We start from the raw sequence: 17,499 nt of genomic DNA on the forward strand, positions 1-17,499 counted from the left end.
CTCCAATACAAAGCTGAAGACTTAGATGGAATATAACGCTGCACAGAGTAAAGTCTCCTTAGAGCACCAAGATTAGCACATCAATCTTTTTGGTTGAGTAACAATACTGAAATTTAGTGACACAAAATTATGGCCTGAAGATATTAGGTATTAAAAAACAACTAGAAGTGAGTAAAAACTGAACTACTTCATTTTATCACAGAGCTAGGATTGAATTGGGGCATAACTGAAATTCCTCTGTTACAATCTTTTTAACCTTTATGTCTGTTTCTCTACCTAAAAGGGGGTGAATATACTGATCCAAGAGAAGCACAGAATACAATCACTTGGTACAGGAGCAGGAAGGGCGAACCAGAATGAGCACAGTGGACCAGCACAAGGACAGCAGGAAAGAGAGTCGGCAGAGAGTTCGGGGAATGCTGTGGAGGGAAATGGAGAAAGGCTGTGCACTTTCAGAGGAACCCACAAAAGGGCTTTTCTCTTCTCATGGATCTGTCTTTTCAGTGTCATATTTGTCACAGTTCTTTTGATCAACATTAACAGAAATGAAGTTATAAAGAGAAGAAAGTAGGTAAATAAAAATAGGAGAGGATAATGAAAGAAACATTATTCTTGACATTAAAATAATCTCCCAAAGGTCCCCAAATCTTCCAGTATAGATTTAAAAATACCTGATGTGTTGAAACAACGTACCAAAAATTAAATAGTACACGAACTGGGATTTTATTATAGGGTTCTGGTTAATTAGTAAAAAATACAAATGGAGGCAGTGCTATAAAAAACAAATGAGAAAAGAGAATGTCTATTTTTACCAACAACAAACACACTCAGGAAATCATAAATAAGAAAACATGGAGAATTCCCATATGGAAACTCAGTTTCCACACTATTTTTTAATTGTCCTAGGTCAAAAAGGACAGAGAAATGTTAAGGGATTGGGAATGTGTGACTTAATTATGGGAAGAGGAGAGCCAAAAAACCTTTTAAAAAGGAAAAGAATCAATTAATATGACTTTAGTACATGTAGTAAAACCTCACTGAGCTGGCAATTTACAAAGAAGTTTTGTTTTGCTTCTAACATTAATAAATGAAAAGCTCTTCAAATTGCTCTAAAGTAAAAGCCCAAGGCCAAGATTTAAGAGTTACATGAACACACAATAAAAATGGGAAAAAAGACCAAGTAGAGTTGAGGACATGGAGGGTCAGGGGGAGATGCCAGCTCAGCTCAGCTGAAACAACTGAAGTAATTCATTGATAGTATTTGAAGAAACCTGGGTTTTCAAAAGACATGATAAACCTGAAAGCAGCTCTGGTATTTATCGAATAGGATGACTTTAAGCAATTCAATGAGCTTTTCTCTTTGGAATAACATCAGAGCATCTGCCATAACTGATGCAAAAAAACTCTTATCTGGAAACGACCAATGATGTAATTTGTTAGGCTAATAATGCAATTTATAACTTACTTCTCTAACTGCCTTTCTTCCTTTTCTAACTGCCTTTAGGTTGGTTTTCAGAGTTCATTAGCATTTTTATCAGAGAGCCAGACAGTGAACTGAAGAAAGCAAATAAAATGAAACTTCCAGTCTGTCTGATGTCACTACTTGGTAGCATCTCTGGGAAAAGGCTAAACAAAGACCTAATGGGAAAATGTTAAATTAACCAGAGATTTCATATACACTTGCTAATGTACATTCTGTCTCAATATCCTCAGGAAACTTAATACAGGATTTACCTTTTTAGAAATAAATGTAGGGAAAAACTATCAGGAGAGGACACACACATCCATACTGCTCCCAGATGCTCTAAAAAGGCATTTCAATGAAAAAAGGACTCTTTTCAACTAATGGAACTAAAATGACTAAATACCCATACATTAAAAAAAATGAACCTTAACCCACTTCTCACAGACAAAAATAATTCAAAATGGATCAGAAACATTAGTATAAAACCTAAAAGTATGAGACTTTTATTTCAAAAAATAGGAAAAAAATCTTTGTGACCTTGGATTAGAAAAGAGTCCTTAGATAACACATCAAAAGCATGATCCATAAAAGAAAAAAATGATAAACTAGATTTCACCAAAATTGAAAACTACTGTTTTTTAAAGTAAAATGGTAATAGACTAAAAAGATAAACCAGAATGGGAAAAACTTTTTTCCAATCAAATATCTGATAAAAGACTTTTATCCAGAATATATCCACTTTTATCCACAAAATAACTTCCAAAATCCAAAAATAAAACATTTTAAAAAATAGGATGGTTAGACAGTTCACTAAAGAAAATATGAATGGCAAATAAGCATATGAAAAGGTACACAAAATCATTAGTTGTGAGGGAAATGCAAACTGAAACCACAATAAGACATCATGATATACCTATCAGAATGGGCATGGGGAAACTAACAATGCCATGTGCTGGTAACCACTTATCAAACACTGCTGATGGGAATGCAAAACAATAAAGCCACCGAGTAAAACAATCTGGCATTTTCTTACAAAATTAAACATACGTTAACCATAACCCAGCAATTACTCTCATGTATTTATCTAAGAGAAATGAATATTTATTTTCTTTCAAAGCTTATATACAAATGTTTTTAGTAGTTTTAACCATCATCAGCAAAAATGGAAAATAATCCAATTATCTTTAAACTGGTTCATCAGTAACATACACTCAGTGCAGTGGAATCCTACTCAGCAATTAAAAATGCATTATGTTAAATCAAAAAAACCAGATTCAAAGGCCTCATGCTATATGATTCCATTTTCAGCACTCTGAAAAGGCAAAACTACAGGGACAGAAAACAAAATCAATGGTTGCCAAGTACTGGAAGCAGAGGAAGGAGCTGACCACAAGAGGATCTGGGATGGGAGGAGCCTGTGTGGTAGTTACAAGGACCACAGGCATCCATCAGAACTTAAGGGCTATACATTAACAAGAAAAAAGTTTACTGTATGCAAATGACAGCTCTTTTAAAAAGAGAATCATACCCGCATTCAATTAAGACAGAACACAAGGATAAGAAGTATAAAGTAATGATCTGTCTCCATTCTGTACTTTATAAATACAAGCACCACTGTTCATTTTCCACAGTATCTTTCTCAGAGGAAACTTAGCTCTTGCTGAAGTTAACAAATTTGCACTGATATTCATAATGATCACCTCATAGACACTCTCAACAATAAGACAGATCTCAATGGTAAGATTTTGCCTCATGATTTAGACCAACAAATGTGGTGGCCATGTCCCAATTGTTTTCAAATGAACAGCTTCATTAACACTGCAGCAGAAGAGGTAATGCCTACAATAAAGCCTTAGTCTGAAAGGCTCTGGTTTACGCCTACCTTTGGCACTATTTGTGAAAGTTGCTGGACATCCATTGCATCTATTTCTTCTCCTGAGACTGACTGGGAGGTTTTGGAATATAATCCCAGACGACTAGCTAAAGTGAAATGGGAAAGAAAACATAATTAACCAAACTGCTTTTATTTGATAGGGTAGTCAACATAATGCTCACTTAATGATGTTATTAACTCACTTTCTCTTTAAAGGATAAAACATCCTTATACCAAGGGATTACAAGACAGACTATGGTAAAACAGATCAAACTGAATCAGTAAAAAGTCTTGAGTTTTCTGTTTGATTATTTTTGCTTAAATTCAAGAATAAAGAGTTTTCTCAATTCAACCCTAAGAATTTAAACTTAGGTACCATACCTAAGAATTTAAACAAGGCCATATGGGTTCTATTTAGGAGCTCAATTTTAATGAAGATCAAGAGTGCTTTTTAACTAAAAACCAGGCAAGATGGTGGCTCATCTGAGGTATTATGTGCATGTCTGCGCAGTCACTCAGTCATATCCAACTCTTTGTGACCTCACAGACAGGCCCACCAAGCTGCTCTGTCCATGGGATTTTCCTGGCAAGAATATTGGAGTGGGTTGCCATTTCCTCCTCCAGGAGCTCTTTCCAACCCAGGGATGGAACCCAGCTCTCCTGCAATGACAGGCAGATTCTTTACCACTGCGCCACCTGGGAATCCCATGAGGTATCATGTAGTTTTATGTAAATGAAAATAAACATTGAGAAATTTCTCTAGAAATAATCTTCCCAACAATGTTATGTTTTCAGTAATGTATTCTTCTTAAAGTGTGAAATTCTTCTCAGTCTCTTTCCATATTAGTAAGAATTAATGACCTTTAGCACATTTTAAATTTATCAGTAATGAATTATAGTTTACAGGTTCTGGAAGATTAACTTCCATGTCCATTTTTTCTCCCTTATATTTGGTAAAGTAATCTTAAATGGCATTCAAATAACATAGGCATATATGCAATCAGACGATGGAAATACAGACACAAGCTATTTTCTTTCAAGTTAGGTACAAAGTCTGCATTTAAAAAATTATATTTAAGTTGAAAGAAAAACTAAATATTGTAATTTCATGCATTCTTTCACATTCATGATCTAATGCATCAGCATAGTGGACTATGAGACTAAAAATAATCAACTATCCTTTTATGAATACAATAATGTGATTTCACAATGCTTTAGTTATCTTCAACTAAAAGTATTATCTTTTTAACTAAAATAAAATTTTGCCCACAATTTTATAGAGTATGAGCAAACAAAAGCATCAGTTTTAACTGTACAGTTCAATATTTTGTAAACACACTTCATGTTTTAATGTTCCACTATGCACTGCAGTAATGTAAGAAAAACTAACAAAAACAAAGGAAGCAGCCTAGTTATACCGATGGCAACTGCAGTCTCCTGTGAGTCTCCAGTAATCATTTTTATTGACACTCCCGAGGCAATGAGTGTTGTAACAGCTTCTTTCACACCAGTTCTAGGAGGATCAATGATTCCCACCAGACCAAGGAACGTCAGTTGTCCCAATTCAGGACCAGAAGCCAAAGCAAGAACTTGGGAAATAAAATCCATAAAGAAAATGTGAATCACAAAAACATTAGAATTGATTTTACAAAATCTGGAGGCCATAACACTTCTCACTCAGATAAATCACTGAGGACTAGAATGTCATTGCAGTAGTAACAGAAATTTTAAAAATAAAAAATTATGACATGTGAAGATACTACAGTTTAATGGTTCTTGATATGGGTTTGCTTTAACTTATTAAAAATTAAAAGAAATAAGACTACAGAACTGTTCAGTAGAGAAAGCAGGAGAGGAGCAAATAGGAATGTTTTCACATAGCAAAACTTGCAGCTCCTTTCAGTAGAAACTATTGACTCTTAAAAAAATGCAATTAATTATTTGGAAAACTATAGGTTTGTTGAGCTTTAAAGTCAATTTTAAACAGACATCTTTGAAGGTGATTTCTACTATTGTATCTTCATCTTTCCATCTTACAAGCCTCCAGAATAATTCAATAGCTTTAAGTTCTAGAAGGCTATATTAATTAGACAACATGTAACAATTTTGTACACAACAAACTCTGGAAGGTACAGTTAATCTGTAAAGTAATTACAAAAACACTAATACCAACAAGAGTTTATATTCTTTCATTCTTTCTATAGGTATTTCTTATTTGTACCTTTGGTTCTCTTAAAACTACATTAATAATACCACCATACCACCCTTTATAGTTAGTTTCCTATCATCCTTAGGAACTTAAGATACAGGACAAACATCCATTTGGCAATCTGGAAATGACATTTCCAAATATCATTTAGCTTATTCTCAGAATTCCACAACTTTGGCAGTAGCTACCTTATGAGCCAGAGGGATGTGTCTACATCTGGGATATTATACTAAAAGATTGAACAACTTACCAAACACACACACACACACACACACACACACACACACACAAAGCACACAAACTAAACATATGTGTCTCGGTGGTAACTGAAAAGCCCCAGAGAGACCACAGGAAGTATCCATTCTTACTCAAGCAGAAGGTATGAAGGATAAGATATTGGAAAACCATGGTTAGAGGCAAATGACTTCTTTTTGCAACACAAAATCTATGGAGATATGAGCCTCACCCAAAAGCTTTCACTCTGGAGGGAATGAGCCACAGGACAGTCCCTGTGTTGGGTCACACCGGGAAGATTGCAATAGAAGGGGGAAGTGAGTATCAACCCACATGTCAGCAAATTCTAAGCAAAGGACACCAGCTCCTGGCACCCTCAGTGGACAGGTGGTATCAGCCCAGAGGTCAATATTTTGTATTTATTTGTTTGCTTCTTTAGCATAAATGAAGATCTAGTGCTACTGTATGGGACAAAGGCATACAAAGGACCTTTTCATGTGGAGGATCCCCAACTCCCTCCTTTATATTTAAAACATAAAAACAAAACATATTCCAATTTTAAAATTAACAATGACATATATTTTAAGAAACTTAGGTTTTATAAGGTACAAGATAAGTTCATATCAAGTTAAACTTAAAATCTTTATTCATTTATTCTTTACTCTTCATCATGGCAATTTCAGCAGGGGGAAGAAAATGGATAAGAAGAGGAAGAGCTGTGAAGCAAGGGATAGATGACCAGAATGTTTCCCAGAGCCTGTGAAACAAAGATGTGCTCCACACCATGTCTGGTCTATTTCACAAAGTAACCACACCAAACCACACATACACAAAGCTCCACAGTCTTTCAGATTAAGAGAACTAGGCCAAAAAAAAAAAAAAGTGTGATGCTTCTGTTAAAAAAAATTAAGGAAAACAGGGAGCACGTATCATACTTTTAAGACTCTATAAATGCAAGTCAACTCAAAACCCTCTAGCTGTGAGCTATTAAGAATAACAAAACACTGCTCTCAAACGAAGCCACAAGAATATCTTTCTAAACCTACATTGTAAGAACAGAAGTCCTGCAAATCTATGGTTCACCTTGCTTAAGTGAACCATGAATAAGAATAGTCTTTACATACTTGTTTCCTGCTCCCAGAATTGTGGTGCTTGACTTTCATTTTGTAAACAATAAAAAAATTAAGGAAGCCAACTCTTCTCATTTCCTTGAGAAAAACTATCGAAGTGCATGCATGTCTGTGTGCACGCGCCCATGGGCACACATTCCCCACAAACCAGAACATAGAGACCAGGTACGGCCCTGACCCCTGACCCCAACCCTACCCATGCTGATGTGTGTGCCCAGCTGACCCCCTCTCCTGTCACTGTCCAGTCAGCAGCATTTCACAAAGCCAAGTCTGGACACCTCTTTCCTCTCTGGTGACAGGCGGGAAGGAGTCAGCAACTACCTCAGTTTAAAGAATTAGAGACTTAAGTCTCTCAATATTTAGGAGAGAATTTCAGATTAATAAACAAGACCAAGTGATGACATAAGGAAGGAGTAACATCACTTTACTTCCACTCATTACCCTTCTCACAAGATAAACTTTGTCTAAAATAAAATTTCTGTCAGCTGCTCAGAGACCACTGCAGATCTCTAAGAACCAGAAGCTTCATATTTAGCTATGTTTGCAGCACTACCTCTCCACCGAGGTGACTGTGCTGACATGCCTTACCTCTGAGCCCTGCAGAGCCCATCTGGGCCTTCTCCTGCTGGTACAGATCTCTCTGCTGCTGGGTGAGTGCCAAGGTCTGCCCTTTGCTGTGATATGTAGTACAATACTTAATCACCTGTTCATAAGCACCCTTCATAAAACAAATCTCTGGTCTGTCCTAAGAAAAAACAGAGCAAATAAATTCAAGTTAGTTTTAATTCACATGTATCAGTCATTGGGGTCAAAAACAAGCAGCATGGATGCCCATAATACACAAAGAAGTAACTCAAGCCTAAGGCTTTGAATAGCACTTGAACTCTGATGATTAAAAGTTCACAAGAGAGCTTTCTGCATCCTGTTCAGAACACAGCATCTACTCCACCCCTTCAACCTCCATACTGAAGGCACATCTACACTCAGCTCCACACTCAGATCTGAGCTCCTGACAAAATAGGAAAAGGAAAGAGGTTTAACATCAGCCCACAAGCAATGGTTCAGGTTTTCTACAATGCTGTTACATGCATATATGTGACTCCATTTAATGCTCACAACCAGCTTGCAATTGTGGGTATTAGCAGACTTTTTATCCTGGCTAACTAACATTCAAAAACTTACAATGAAAACCCGCAGTCCCCTGCCCAACCTCCTCACCTCCAGTCCTATCCTCCACAGAGGAAAACCAATTTTAACTCTTCTGGTTGTTTTCCTTGGTACTTATCGTCATGTTTTTAATTGCATTTTTACAGCTACTTTTCTACTTGTCAATTTTATACTGTCTGCTGTGACAGGTGATAGTCTGGCCACCCCCACTCCCTATTCCTTCTCCCTCCATTGTTCTAATACATGCAGAACAAGAGTCACCAGTGTTCTGGTCACTTTCTAACTCCTCACTGCTGAGCCAAGTGGCCACTAGAACAGTTCACAAATGTCTCAGCTCTCCTTGGAGGCACGTGGCAGAAATGTATATCCTTGCCCCTCAGTACCACTCTGAAGTCAGATGTGATTTGCTTTGGCCAATAAACATAAGCAGTACTTGTGTCTCTTCCAAGTGGTGATTTATGAACCAGTGCACAATGCCGCCCTCCTCTGTCCCCGGTACAACAGCGTGAGCTCACACTAACAGGAGCATCCATCTCCCTGGTCCCCAGGTAAGCAGACGCAGCAGAGGTGGCAGAAAGGTATCATGTTCTTTCCATGGCCTATATAAGCCAAATACATTTCTTCCTGTTCAAGTTTTGTCTTTCATACAGTTAATAACTGCCTCTTTTATTTGCTTAGTTTCTTTTATACTTATTACTAATTAATTCCAAGTGTGAGGCTGCCAGGGTTAATACCATGACAGGCAGCCTGGATTAAGTTTTAGCTTCCCCCGAAATGGTAAGATTCCCTACCCCCATCATCAGGTAACCTGGAGCCAGCCAATCAATATGCGCCCAGTAAGAAACAAAGGGACAGCTGAAAAGCCCGCGAACGCCCAGGTTTGAAAAAGCCCGCGAAAGTCTGTACCAATAGAATTGCTTTGCAAACATGTAACCAATCCGCTTAAGCCAGCTACTAATTGCTTATGCGTATCTTATAAATTTGCTAACAGCTTGGGCTCGGGGCTTTTCTGACCCTGCACCACTGTGATGGGTGAGGCAGAAGGCCCTGGCTCGAGTCAGTAATAAACTTCCCTTTTTTGCGAGTTGCATTGTCTTGGAAGCCTTTTCTCTTCCCGCTCGGGGATTCGGACATCGAGCATAACATTTGGGGGCTCATCCGGGATCCCTTGACCGGGAGAAGAAAACGCTTGCAGGACAAAGGGGAAGGATAAATAATAACACCGGTGCTCAGGAAGGACCACAGTAAATTCAAGGCCCTGCTGGGGAGCAAGAGGGTACGTATCTGGCGCAGAAGAAAGGCTTTCTATAAAGGGGGGGGGCCAGCCGGCGTAAGGCCAAGGCCAGTGGACGCGCTGGGAGGCAGCCGGCTCTGCAAGAAGGCTCTCTATAAATGGGGGGGCCAGCCGGCGTAAGGCCAAGGCCAGCGGACGCGCTGGGAGGCAGCCGACTCTGCAAGAAGGCTCTCTATAAATGGGGGGGCCAGCCGGCATAAGGCCAAGGCCAGCAGACGCGCTGGGAGGCAGCCAACTCTGCAAGAAGGCTCTCTATAAATGGGGGGGCCAGCCGGCGTAAGGCCAAGGCCAGCAGACGCGCTGGGAGGCAGCCGACTCTGCAAGAAGGCTCTCTATAAAGGGGGGGGGGGGGGCAGCCAGCGTAAGGCCAAGGCCAGCGGACGCGCTGGGAGGCAGCCGACTCCGCGGGGAAGAACGTTCCTCTCCCGACCCCGAATCTGGTAAACAGCGGACGCCATTCGGTTAAGGTGAATCTGCTACTGGGAGGCAAGAGAATTCAGGGGGCCTGAAAACCCAGCGCTGTGTCGTCGGCCGACGTTTGTCTGTCTGTGTGTTTGTCTTCGGCTCTCCGTGTTTGTGTGTGTGCCGGCATTGTCTCTGGTCTCCCTTTTCTGGAAGCCCAGGGAAAATTCCTGTAACGCCTGGGTGTCTGCAGGTGGCAGGAGACGTCTGTAAGTCCACCCCTTTTGCCCCCACTCCCGCCTCCTCCTCCTTCTTCTTTCAACCTGGCTTCCTTTCCTCCTTTTAAAATCTTTGAAGACATCTGAAGTTCTGTGTCTCTATATAAGGTTTTCTGAGAGACTGTATTCTTGTATTTAAGGGAGTGTCTGATGAGGACTGCCAGGTTTATATGTGTGTGTGTCTAAATATGTTTTGGTATGTCTTTGTCTCTGGAAAATATTTTTTAGGTTAATTTGTAAGCTCTATTTAATTGGCTTAAAAAAGGGGTAAGTGCTTACAAATCAAATAATTCTAAAATAAACAATAAATTCCAGGTTTAGGTGAACTGGGAAATATTCAGTACTAAATACCTGATATTAATGTTTGTTTGTTGACCTATCTAATATAGACATGTCTTAGAGTAATTAACATCAAGTAAAATATTTTCATTGTACCTAGGTTTAATATAAGTTAAATATTATACCTATTACAAGTTTGTCAAAAAGGAAATTACCTCGAGTAAAAAAAACTTCTAAAAAATGTAAATGAGGTATGAGTTTGTATATAAACTCTATTAAGAATAATTATTCTTTAAAAATATCTGTCTACAATGGTCTCCCCAGATTGGCATAACTTGAATTTCTAAGGGTTGTGCTAAACTAAGTATTGGAAGTCTATTAAATAATTAGGTCATTTCCAAATGAAATAAGATTTTGAAACATTTACTACTAAACACTAATTTCCTTTTACAAAAAACTAAAGAGATTTGGGACTATAAATAAATAATGTTCCATGCCATCCTAAAATGTTTTAAAAAAGCAAGAGTTTTAGAAATTATTACTGGTATTTATGCTCACCAATCTATAAAATGCTAATATAAAAGTTAGCTCTTGATTGCTAAAGAAAAGCAAAAAGTGTGCTTTCAGTAAAGTATGAAAAAATAGTAAAAAGAGTTATGCATGATCAAGATTTTCTAGAATTAAATTACAATTAGTTAGATAAGTAGATTTTGTTAAAAATGACCTGGTTGTAAAAAAACTGCTTAAAACCAATTAGGTCCAAGATGGCTGAGCTGACTTTCACTAGACCTTGAGCCTTGGCGTTTACACCCATTATGACATATCAACAAGCTAAATGATACACCCATCAACATTGACTAAATCTGACCAAATGTTCTAAAGCTTTTAATTGATCTTTTCGATAAAACTTCCTAAGTTGAATTCTTTTGAAGTTCCTTTGACATCTAGCTAACTTTGGGGTGTTTCAGAGGGCCCCTGAAACACCCCAAAGAGGGATATTAAACTGTTTATTTGGTTGGTTAAATTACATGAAAAAGATTATCAAATGAGTAATAAATCTGCTCATGTTATAATGTATAAAAAATTACTAATACAGATATCCTAAAAAGTATATGGAGTTCTTAACATTCTGATACGTCTTGGTATTCTAATGAAAAACCTGATGACTTCACAAAAGTTAACAAAGGACTGAATGAACCAGCGAATATGCTTATAACTTTTGTGGTTTCTATCTGAGAAATTACAGGTTTAAATCGTGTGTTTTCCGGGAATAGGAAAAACCTTCCTCTCAAACTAGTTATAAAATTAATTTGGTCTCTTAGGTTTCCAGTAAGTTTAACAAATGAGCTAAGAAGGTTATCTCACTAACAGGTACAAAAATCTCAAGGAATTTTTGAGACCTTAAAAAAGAGTTCACCTAGATTTGTTAGGCAAAATCTGTGATAAGCCTTTGGTGTGAGTTTCCCAGCCCTGTTTTATATTAAAAGTTCAGTCTGAGATCCAATAAGTGTTTCAGCAAAATAAAAAGTCTATGATCAACTATGGTTATATAAATTATCAGACCAAAATTAGTAAAAACAGACCTACTTTGCAAGCAAACTAGCCTTTATTTAGTTGTACTTAATAAAAATGAGGGTAACTTTAGAAAAAAAAAAAATATTAAAAAAAAAATGTTAAATCCCAGTTTGTTGATAGAGGTCTGCATGTAATAAGACTCATTTCTCAGATAGTTCTTTGCTGTTATGTGATATTAATGTAAAAGTTTGTTTCTGAAGCTTATCTCAGTAATCTCTCTTTGGATAGAGACCAGATGACTCATGACCTGCAACCAGGACTGAAAAAAGACATAATTTAAGGCACTGTCTCGAACCTGGATGAAAGGACTTTTTATTAGATACTCTTAACTAGCTCATGCACAATAAAACTAAAGAAAAATTAACTCTTAGATTAATTCCCACTTTCAAAGGCTCCTACACTGGATTAGTCTATGGAGAAGACAGCTGACCTGATCTCACCTTAAAATGATGCTCAAACAAAAGAAACTACACCAGGATGAGAAGACAGCAACATCAGAGGTAGACAGCTTGCCCAAGATGCTGGATCTGCTTTGTATGATCATTTATAATGTTTTCTTGACTTGTTAGACCTTTGCATATAAATCAAATGCTTTTCTAGCAGAGGCCTGATTCTATGCCAGTTTTAAAAATCAATCCAATTGTTGGGTTTGTGGCCAATTACCTGTATCTAGTTCTGGGTTACCTTGGTAAATTTCTCCACTACAAGACTCTAACTAGTTGGCCCTGAGAAAATTTAGATCCCCTCACTGGGCCAATTAATAATGCCTACTCTGACTCCGGCCATAAATTTGAGCCTTTTTCTATTCCTCAGGCTCAATCAGAACAACAAAAAGTTTCAACAACAACAACAAAAAAATCTCCCACAATTATAAGAGGTTTAAAGTCTCCTCTGTGTTAAAAACAATTATATCATGCTAAAGATAATCAGTCTAGTAACAGTAGAAAACTGAGCTATGTGCCTTATAGATGGTGGTGCCAATGTATAATTTCCCTGAAAGATAAAGATTCGTACAGAATAGACTAAGTCAGACGACCTGGGATATATACTGGGCTACATCTAATAAAAGCTCTTAAGTCTTACTTGTGACTTTACTAGTACTGTTGGCTATGTTCTTTATATTTCACCTGTTTTACAAAATTGCTATTTCTTACAGTGCCAAATGTGTGACTGAGGCCTCTGATAAAATAATATATAGTTCCCTATGAAATCAATGATGGTGGCAGTGTAACTCTAGATATGAGAAAAAGCAACAAGAGGGAATGTTTTCCTGGACCAAGAGGCTAGTAAGACAGGTGGTCCAGAGAATTTTAGATACTGTTTTATGGCCTAGTCCAGTAACAGCACGTTGAGTGGCCTGTCAACAAAACCTTTGCCAAACCTGAGAATGGACATTCTCAGCACCGTGAGATAAAATGGTCTTAAAATGCCCCCCTCAAAATCATGGTCAAGTTTATGGACAAAAAGGGGCTCTGCCAACTGAAAATTGACACTTGCCATCTACATCTACAGAGATTAAATCATGGCCACTGCAACTGCTGACTTTTAACGGCCCTGAAAGGAGTTCAGGGTGAAGATCAGGAATGAGGCACTCCGTGCTCTGGGAAAAACTGGCAGAACAGGCCTTCAGATAGTTAGATCTTTTCAGGAGATTTTATGAGTCCCAATTCTTGCATCTTCTCATACCTAGAGAAACACTGACATCATTAATGGTGCCATCTGCTTTGGCTATTAAGGAAAAATTTTACAATTAAAAGTCAAAATAGAGTACTCAGCTATGGTTCAGACATCCTGAAAAATAACCAGGTGTTACTATGGGTATAATTTCAGATTAGACATTGTATTGCTAAACACTTGAGTTTTCTGAGTCGTGTCAGGCTTAGATGCCACCATTCTCAAAACAATGTCTGCTGAAAGCTAGTAACTTCTACCTTACTTCTTATAAAACTAGGCAACTGGCCACCTGGCTACAAGTCTCCCTGAAGTGCCAGGTCCAGACTGGGTTTCAGGCCTATTCTTCTAAAAAAAAGAGATTTATTTTGTCTATTAAAACTGCAGTTATCCCTCCTCTAGCTACTACTAACTGGGTATGTTACAACAAAATGGCAGACCAAGGGATTGAGATTTTAATCATACAAGGCTCAAATCTAAGACTTAAAACTCAGAAATACTTCCAATTCAGTGTCTCTTCTCCAGGCTGAGGCAGTCCTATGCCCCATTTTGACAAAAAATTATCACAGTCATAGTTGCCCTGTTCCCTAAATTAAAGCTGAGCAGGACTCTGTGGGGTGGTGACTCTGGAGTACAGACCTGCTGTACTGTAAAATATAGGCTTTATTCAGCCTCCTTGACCTTCCCTGAGTTCCAAAGCATAAATTCAAACAATTGCTAATCAGAGAAAAGAAAAAATAAAAAAACAGAGAAAAAACAATCAGATGGTGGTACAGCCTTGAGACGGGTCCTGGTTCCGACTCAAAAAAAAAAAAACATGCATAACAATGTCTTTTGAGTTCTTCTCCAGAACTAGAGCCCCTACCCAGGTAAAAGATGGTAACTTCAGACTAAACACAAGATTCCTAGAACACAGCTCTGTTGCTTGACCACCAGCAAATCACCCCAAATGTTGCCTCCTGTTTCTGGAGACCAGTGATGACCATCCTGTTAGGTCTCCTGTTTGGCCCCTGTCTATTTTATCTCTGAGAGGCACCAACAGTTTCAAACTAAGTTGCTGTTATACAAAAATAAAAGCTGGTTTCAGATATAAGACACCCCAACTTAGGTCAGGTATAGAGAGACTTCTGCTCTGCTAGGCAGGCCTACGCCCAGACACAGCAGGAAGAAGTTACAGAAGAAAGAGACCTCCGCCCCAATTCCCAAAAAGCATCTTGAGTATGAAGTCTCTCTCAAGAGAGAGTTGTTAGGAAAAACACACTGCCTGTCTGTCCACCTAATGTTACTCAGATCTCAATCTTCAACTGCCCCCACAGATAGATGACCCATGATTGGGCCTTCCACAGAAACAAGAAGACAGGGGGGAATGTGAGGCTGCCAGGGTTAATACCATGACAGGCAGCCTGGATTAAGTTTTAGCTTCCCCCGAAATGGTAAGATTCCCTACCCCCATCATCAGGTAACCTGGAGCCAGCCAATCAATATGCGCCCAGTAAGAAACAAAGGGACAGCTGAAAAGCCCGCGAACGCCCAGGTTTGAAAAAGCCCGCGAAAGTCTGTACCAATAGAATTGCTTTGCAAACATGTAACCAATCCGCTTAAGCCAGCTACTAATTGCTTATGCATATCTTATAAATTTGCTAACAGCTTGGGCTCGGGGCTTTTCTGACCCTGCACCACTGTGATGGGTGAGGCAGAAGGCCCTGGCTCGAGTCAGTAATAAACTTCCCTTTTTTGCGAGTTGCATTGTCTTGGAAGCCTTTTCTCTTCCCGCTCGGGGATTCGGACATCGGGCATAACACCAAGCTCTTCCATGTCATATTATAAAGCACCTCTCAACGTATTCTGCACATGATCCAATGAGCAGGTAAGCTATTACTCCTCCTTTATAATGTCTGAGGACCTCCCGCCTTTCCTTTTCTAGCTGATTTCCAGGCTTGCTACACAACTGGCTGGTATCCTGGAGCTTCCCTTCACCCCTCCACTGGTCAGAACTCACTGGGTTCTAAGTCTCCCTTTTCTTTAGAGTATACTCTTACCTTGGAATAACTTATCCATCAATATCGCTCTAAGAAAAGGTATGTGGGCTATGCATTTTGAGACTTGTGTGAAAACATTTTTATTTTACCCCCACATATGTAAGTTCAGCTGGGAAGAGACTTCCTCTCAGTTGAAGGCTCTATCACCTTCCAGTGTGCAGAGCTGCATTTGGAAAGCCTAAGCAGCCACTTAATTCCTAATCTTCGTGTATAACCTCCCTCCCCCTTGCCCTTCCTCCCTACCCTAACCACCTCTGAGATTGTTAAGAATTCTCCCTCAGTGCCTCAGATCACTTCAATCAGAGGCTTCGGTGTGTTTACTTCCTCACCTCCGCCCCTGTAACCCACTCACTGTGCAAAGCAGCCAGTGGGCAATTTTATTCTAGAAGCTGAAGTTCTTCCTCTAGAAAATCTCCTGTTATTTGTTAAACTTGTCATTTTCTGACACCACTATTATGTAGATGCTGGAACTCCTACATCTATTTTCTAATTTTCACACCTTATCTTTTATATTGTCCACCTCTTTGACTTCTCTGCTTTCTGACAGACTCCGTGGCTTTATTTGAAAAACAATCTATTTAAAGTATTTTGTTGTCATTTTTCATGGTCTCTGGAAATCTTTAAAACCCAGCATTTTGTCTCTCTGAGATCCCTTTCTCTGTTGGCTTGGTCTGCATCTTTTATACTGAAGACTCTCCCCAAGGCTCTCACAACCCCTGTCTGTCTGTTTATATTCAAGACCGAAGTAAATAAAGGTCTAGAAACTCTGTGGGTACTGCAGGGTTTATCAACTGATGGCCCTCACAGTGGTGATGAGATGAAGGCCAGGAGCAGGGAAGCTCTTCCGGTGAACAAAGAGTGTAAGCAGGACCACTCCACACTGTAGGCACCTCCCCAGAACCAGTCAGCTTCTCTGAAACTTCCATTTTCTGACACAGAGAAGGAGAATACCGGGAGACTTGCCCCTGCAGGCATTCTGAGAAAGTAGAGTTAACAGTCAGGACAACAACTTTCCCTTAATCATCCTGTGTTTAGTCTTAAAGCTTAATTCTGCCTTCTATGCTTGTGCCCTGGATAAGATTTCTGGTCTGGCCTCAAAAAATAGAGAAGGTACGTGCAACATTTCTATCGACTCTTTATGAAGAACTTCAACCTGATCTCCTGTTTTTAGCTCTGTATTTTAGGCCCCACCTTTAAAATATAAACTAATAAAAGAGGAAATATAGGAAAGTCTTATCTTTTATTCACTGGTTGTCATTTTGGTAGGTTCCAGGGAGAGATCAGAGATAAATACAGATTGATTGTTGCTCAGTCATTAAGTCATGTCCGACTCTCTGTGACCCTTTGGACTACAGCATGCCAGGTTTCCCTGTCCTTCAGTCTCCCAGAGTTTGTTCAAATTCATGGCCACTGAGTCAGTAATGCTATGTAACCATCTCAATGTCTGTCACCTTCTTCTCTATTTGCCTTCAATCTTTCCCAGCATCAGGGTCTTTTTAAAAACGAGTCTGCTCTTTACACCACATGGCCAAAAGTACTGGAACTTCAGCTTCAGTATCAGTCCTTCTAATGAATATTCAGAGTTTATTTCCTTCCGGATTGACTGGTTGGACCTCTTTACAGTTCAAGGGACTCTCAAACATATTCTCTAACACTACAATTCAAAAGCATCAATTCTTTAGCACTCAGACTTCTTTATGGTTCTACTTTCACATCAGTAAATGACTACTGGCAAAACCATAGCTCTGACTATACAGAACTTTGCAGGCAAAGTGATGTCTCTGCTTTTTAATACGCTGTCTAGGTTTATCATAACTTTGCTTCTAAGGAGTAAGTGTCTTTTAATTTCAGGACAGCAGTCACTGTCCTGTGATTTTGGAGCC

At 38.9% G+C, this 17,499-nt stretch overlaps 1 protein-coding gene across 3 annotated transcripts in view; it reads right to left on the reverse strand.

The window, feature by feature from the left end:
* ATP2C1 (ATPase secretory pathway Ca2+ transporting 1) overlaps positions 1 to 17,499 on the reverse strand; it is a 152,524-nt gene that overhangs the window by 12,727 nt on the left and 122,298 nt on the right. For all 3 annotated transcript variants that reach the window (XM_065942785.1, XM_065942786.1, XM_065942787.1), the window contains 3 exons: positions 7,500 to 7,656; positions 4,757 to 4,927; positions 3,348 to 3,445 (listed from right to left, as the gene is read on the reverse strand). In XM_065942785.1, coding sequence (XP_065798857.1) covers positions 3,348 to 3,445; positions 4,757 to 4,927; positions 7,500 to 7,656 — 426 coding nt within the window. The remainder of the gene's footprint in view (positions 1 to 3,347; positions 3,446 to 4,756; positions 4,928 to 7,499; positions 7,657 to 17,499) is intronic.

This window comes from Muntiacus reevesi, chromosome 8, assembly GCF_963930625.1.
Source record: "Muntiacus reevesi chromosome 8, mMunRee1.1, whole genome shotgun sequence".
Taxonomy (NCBI): Eukaryota; Metazoa; Chordata; class Mammalia; order Artiodactyla; family Cervidae; genus Muntiacus; species Muntiacus reevesi.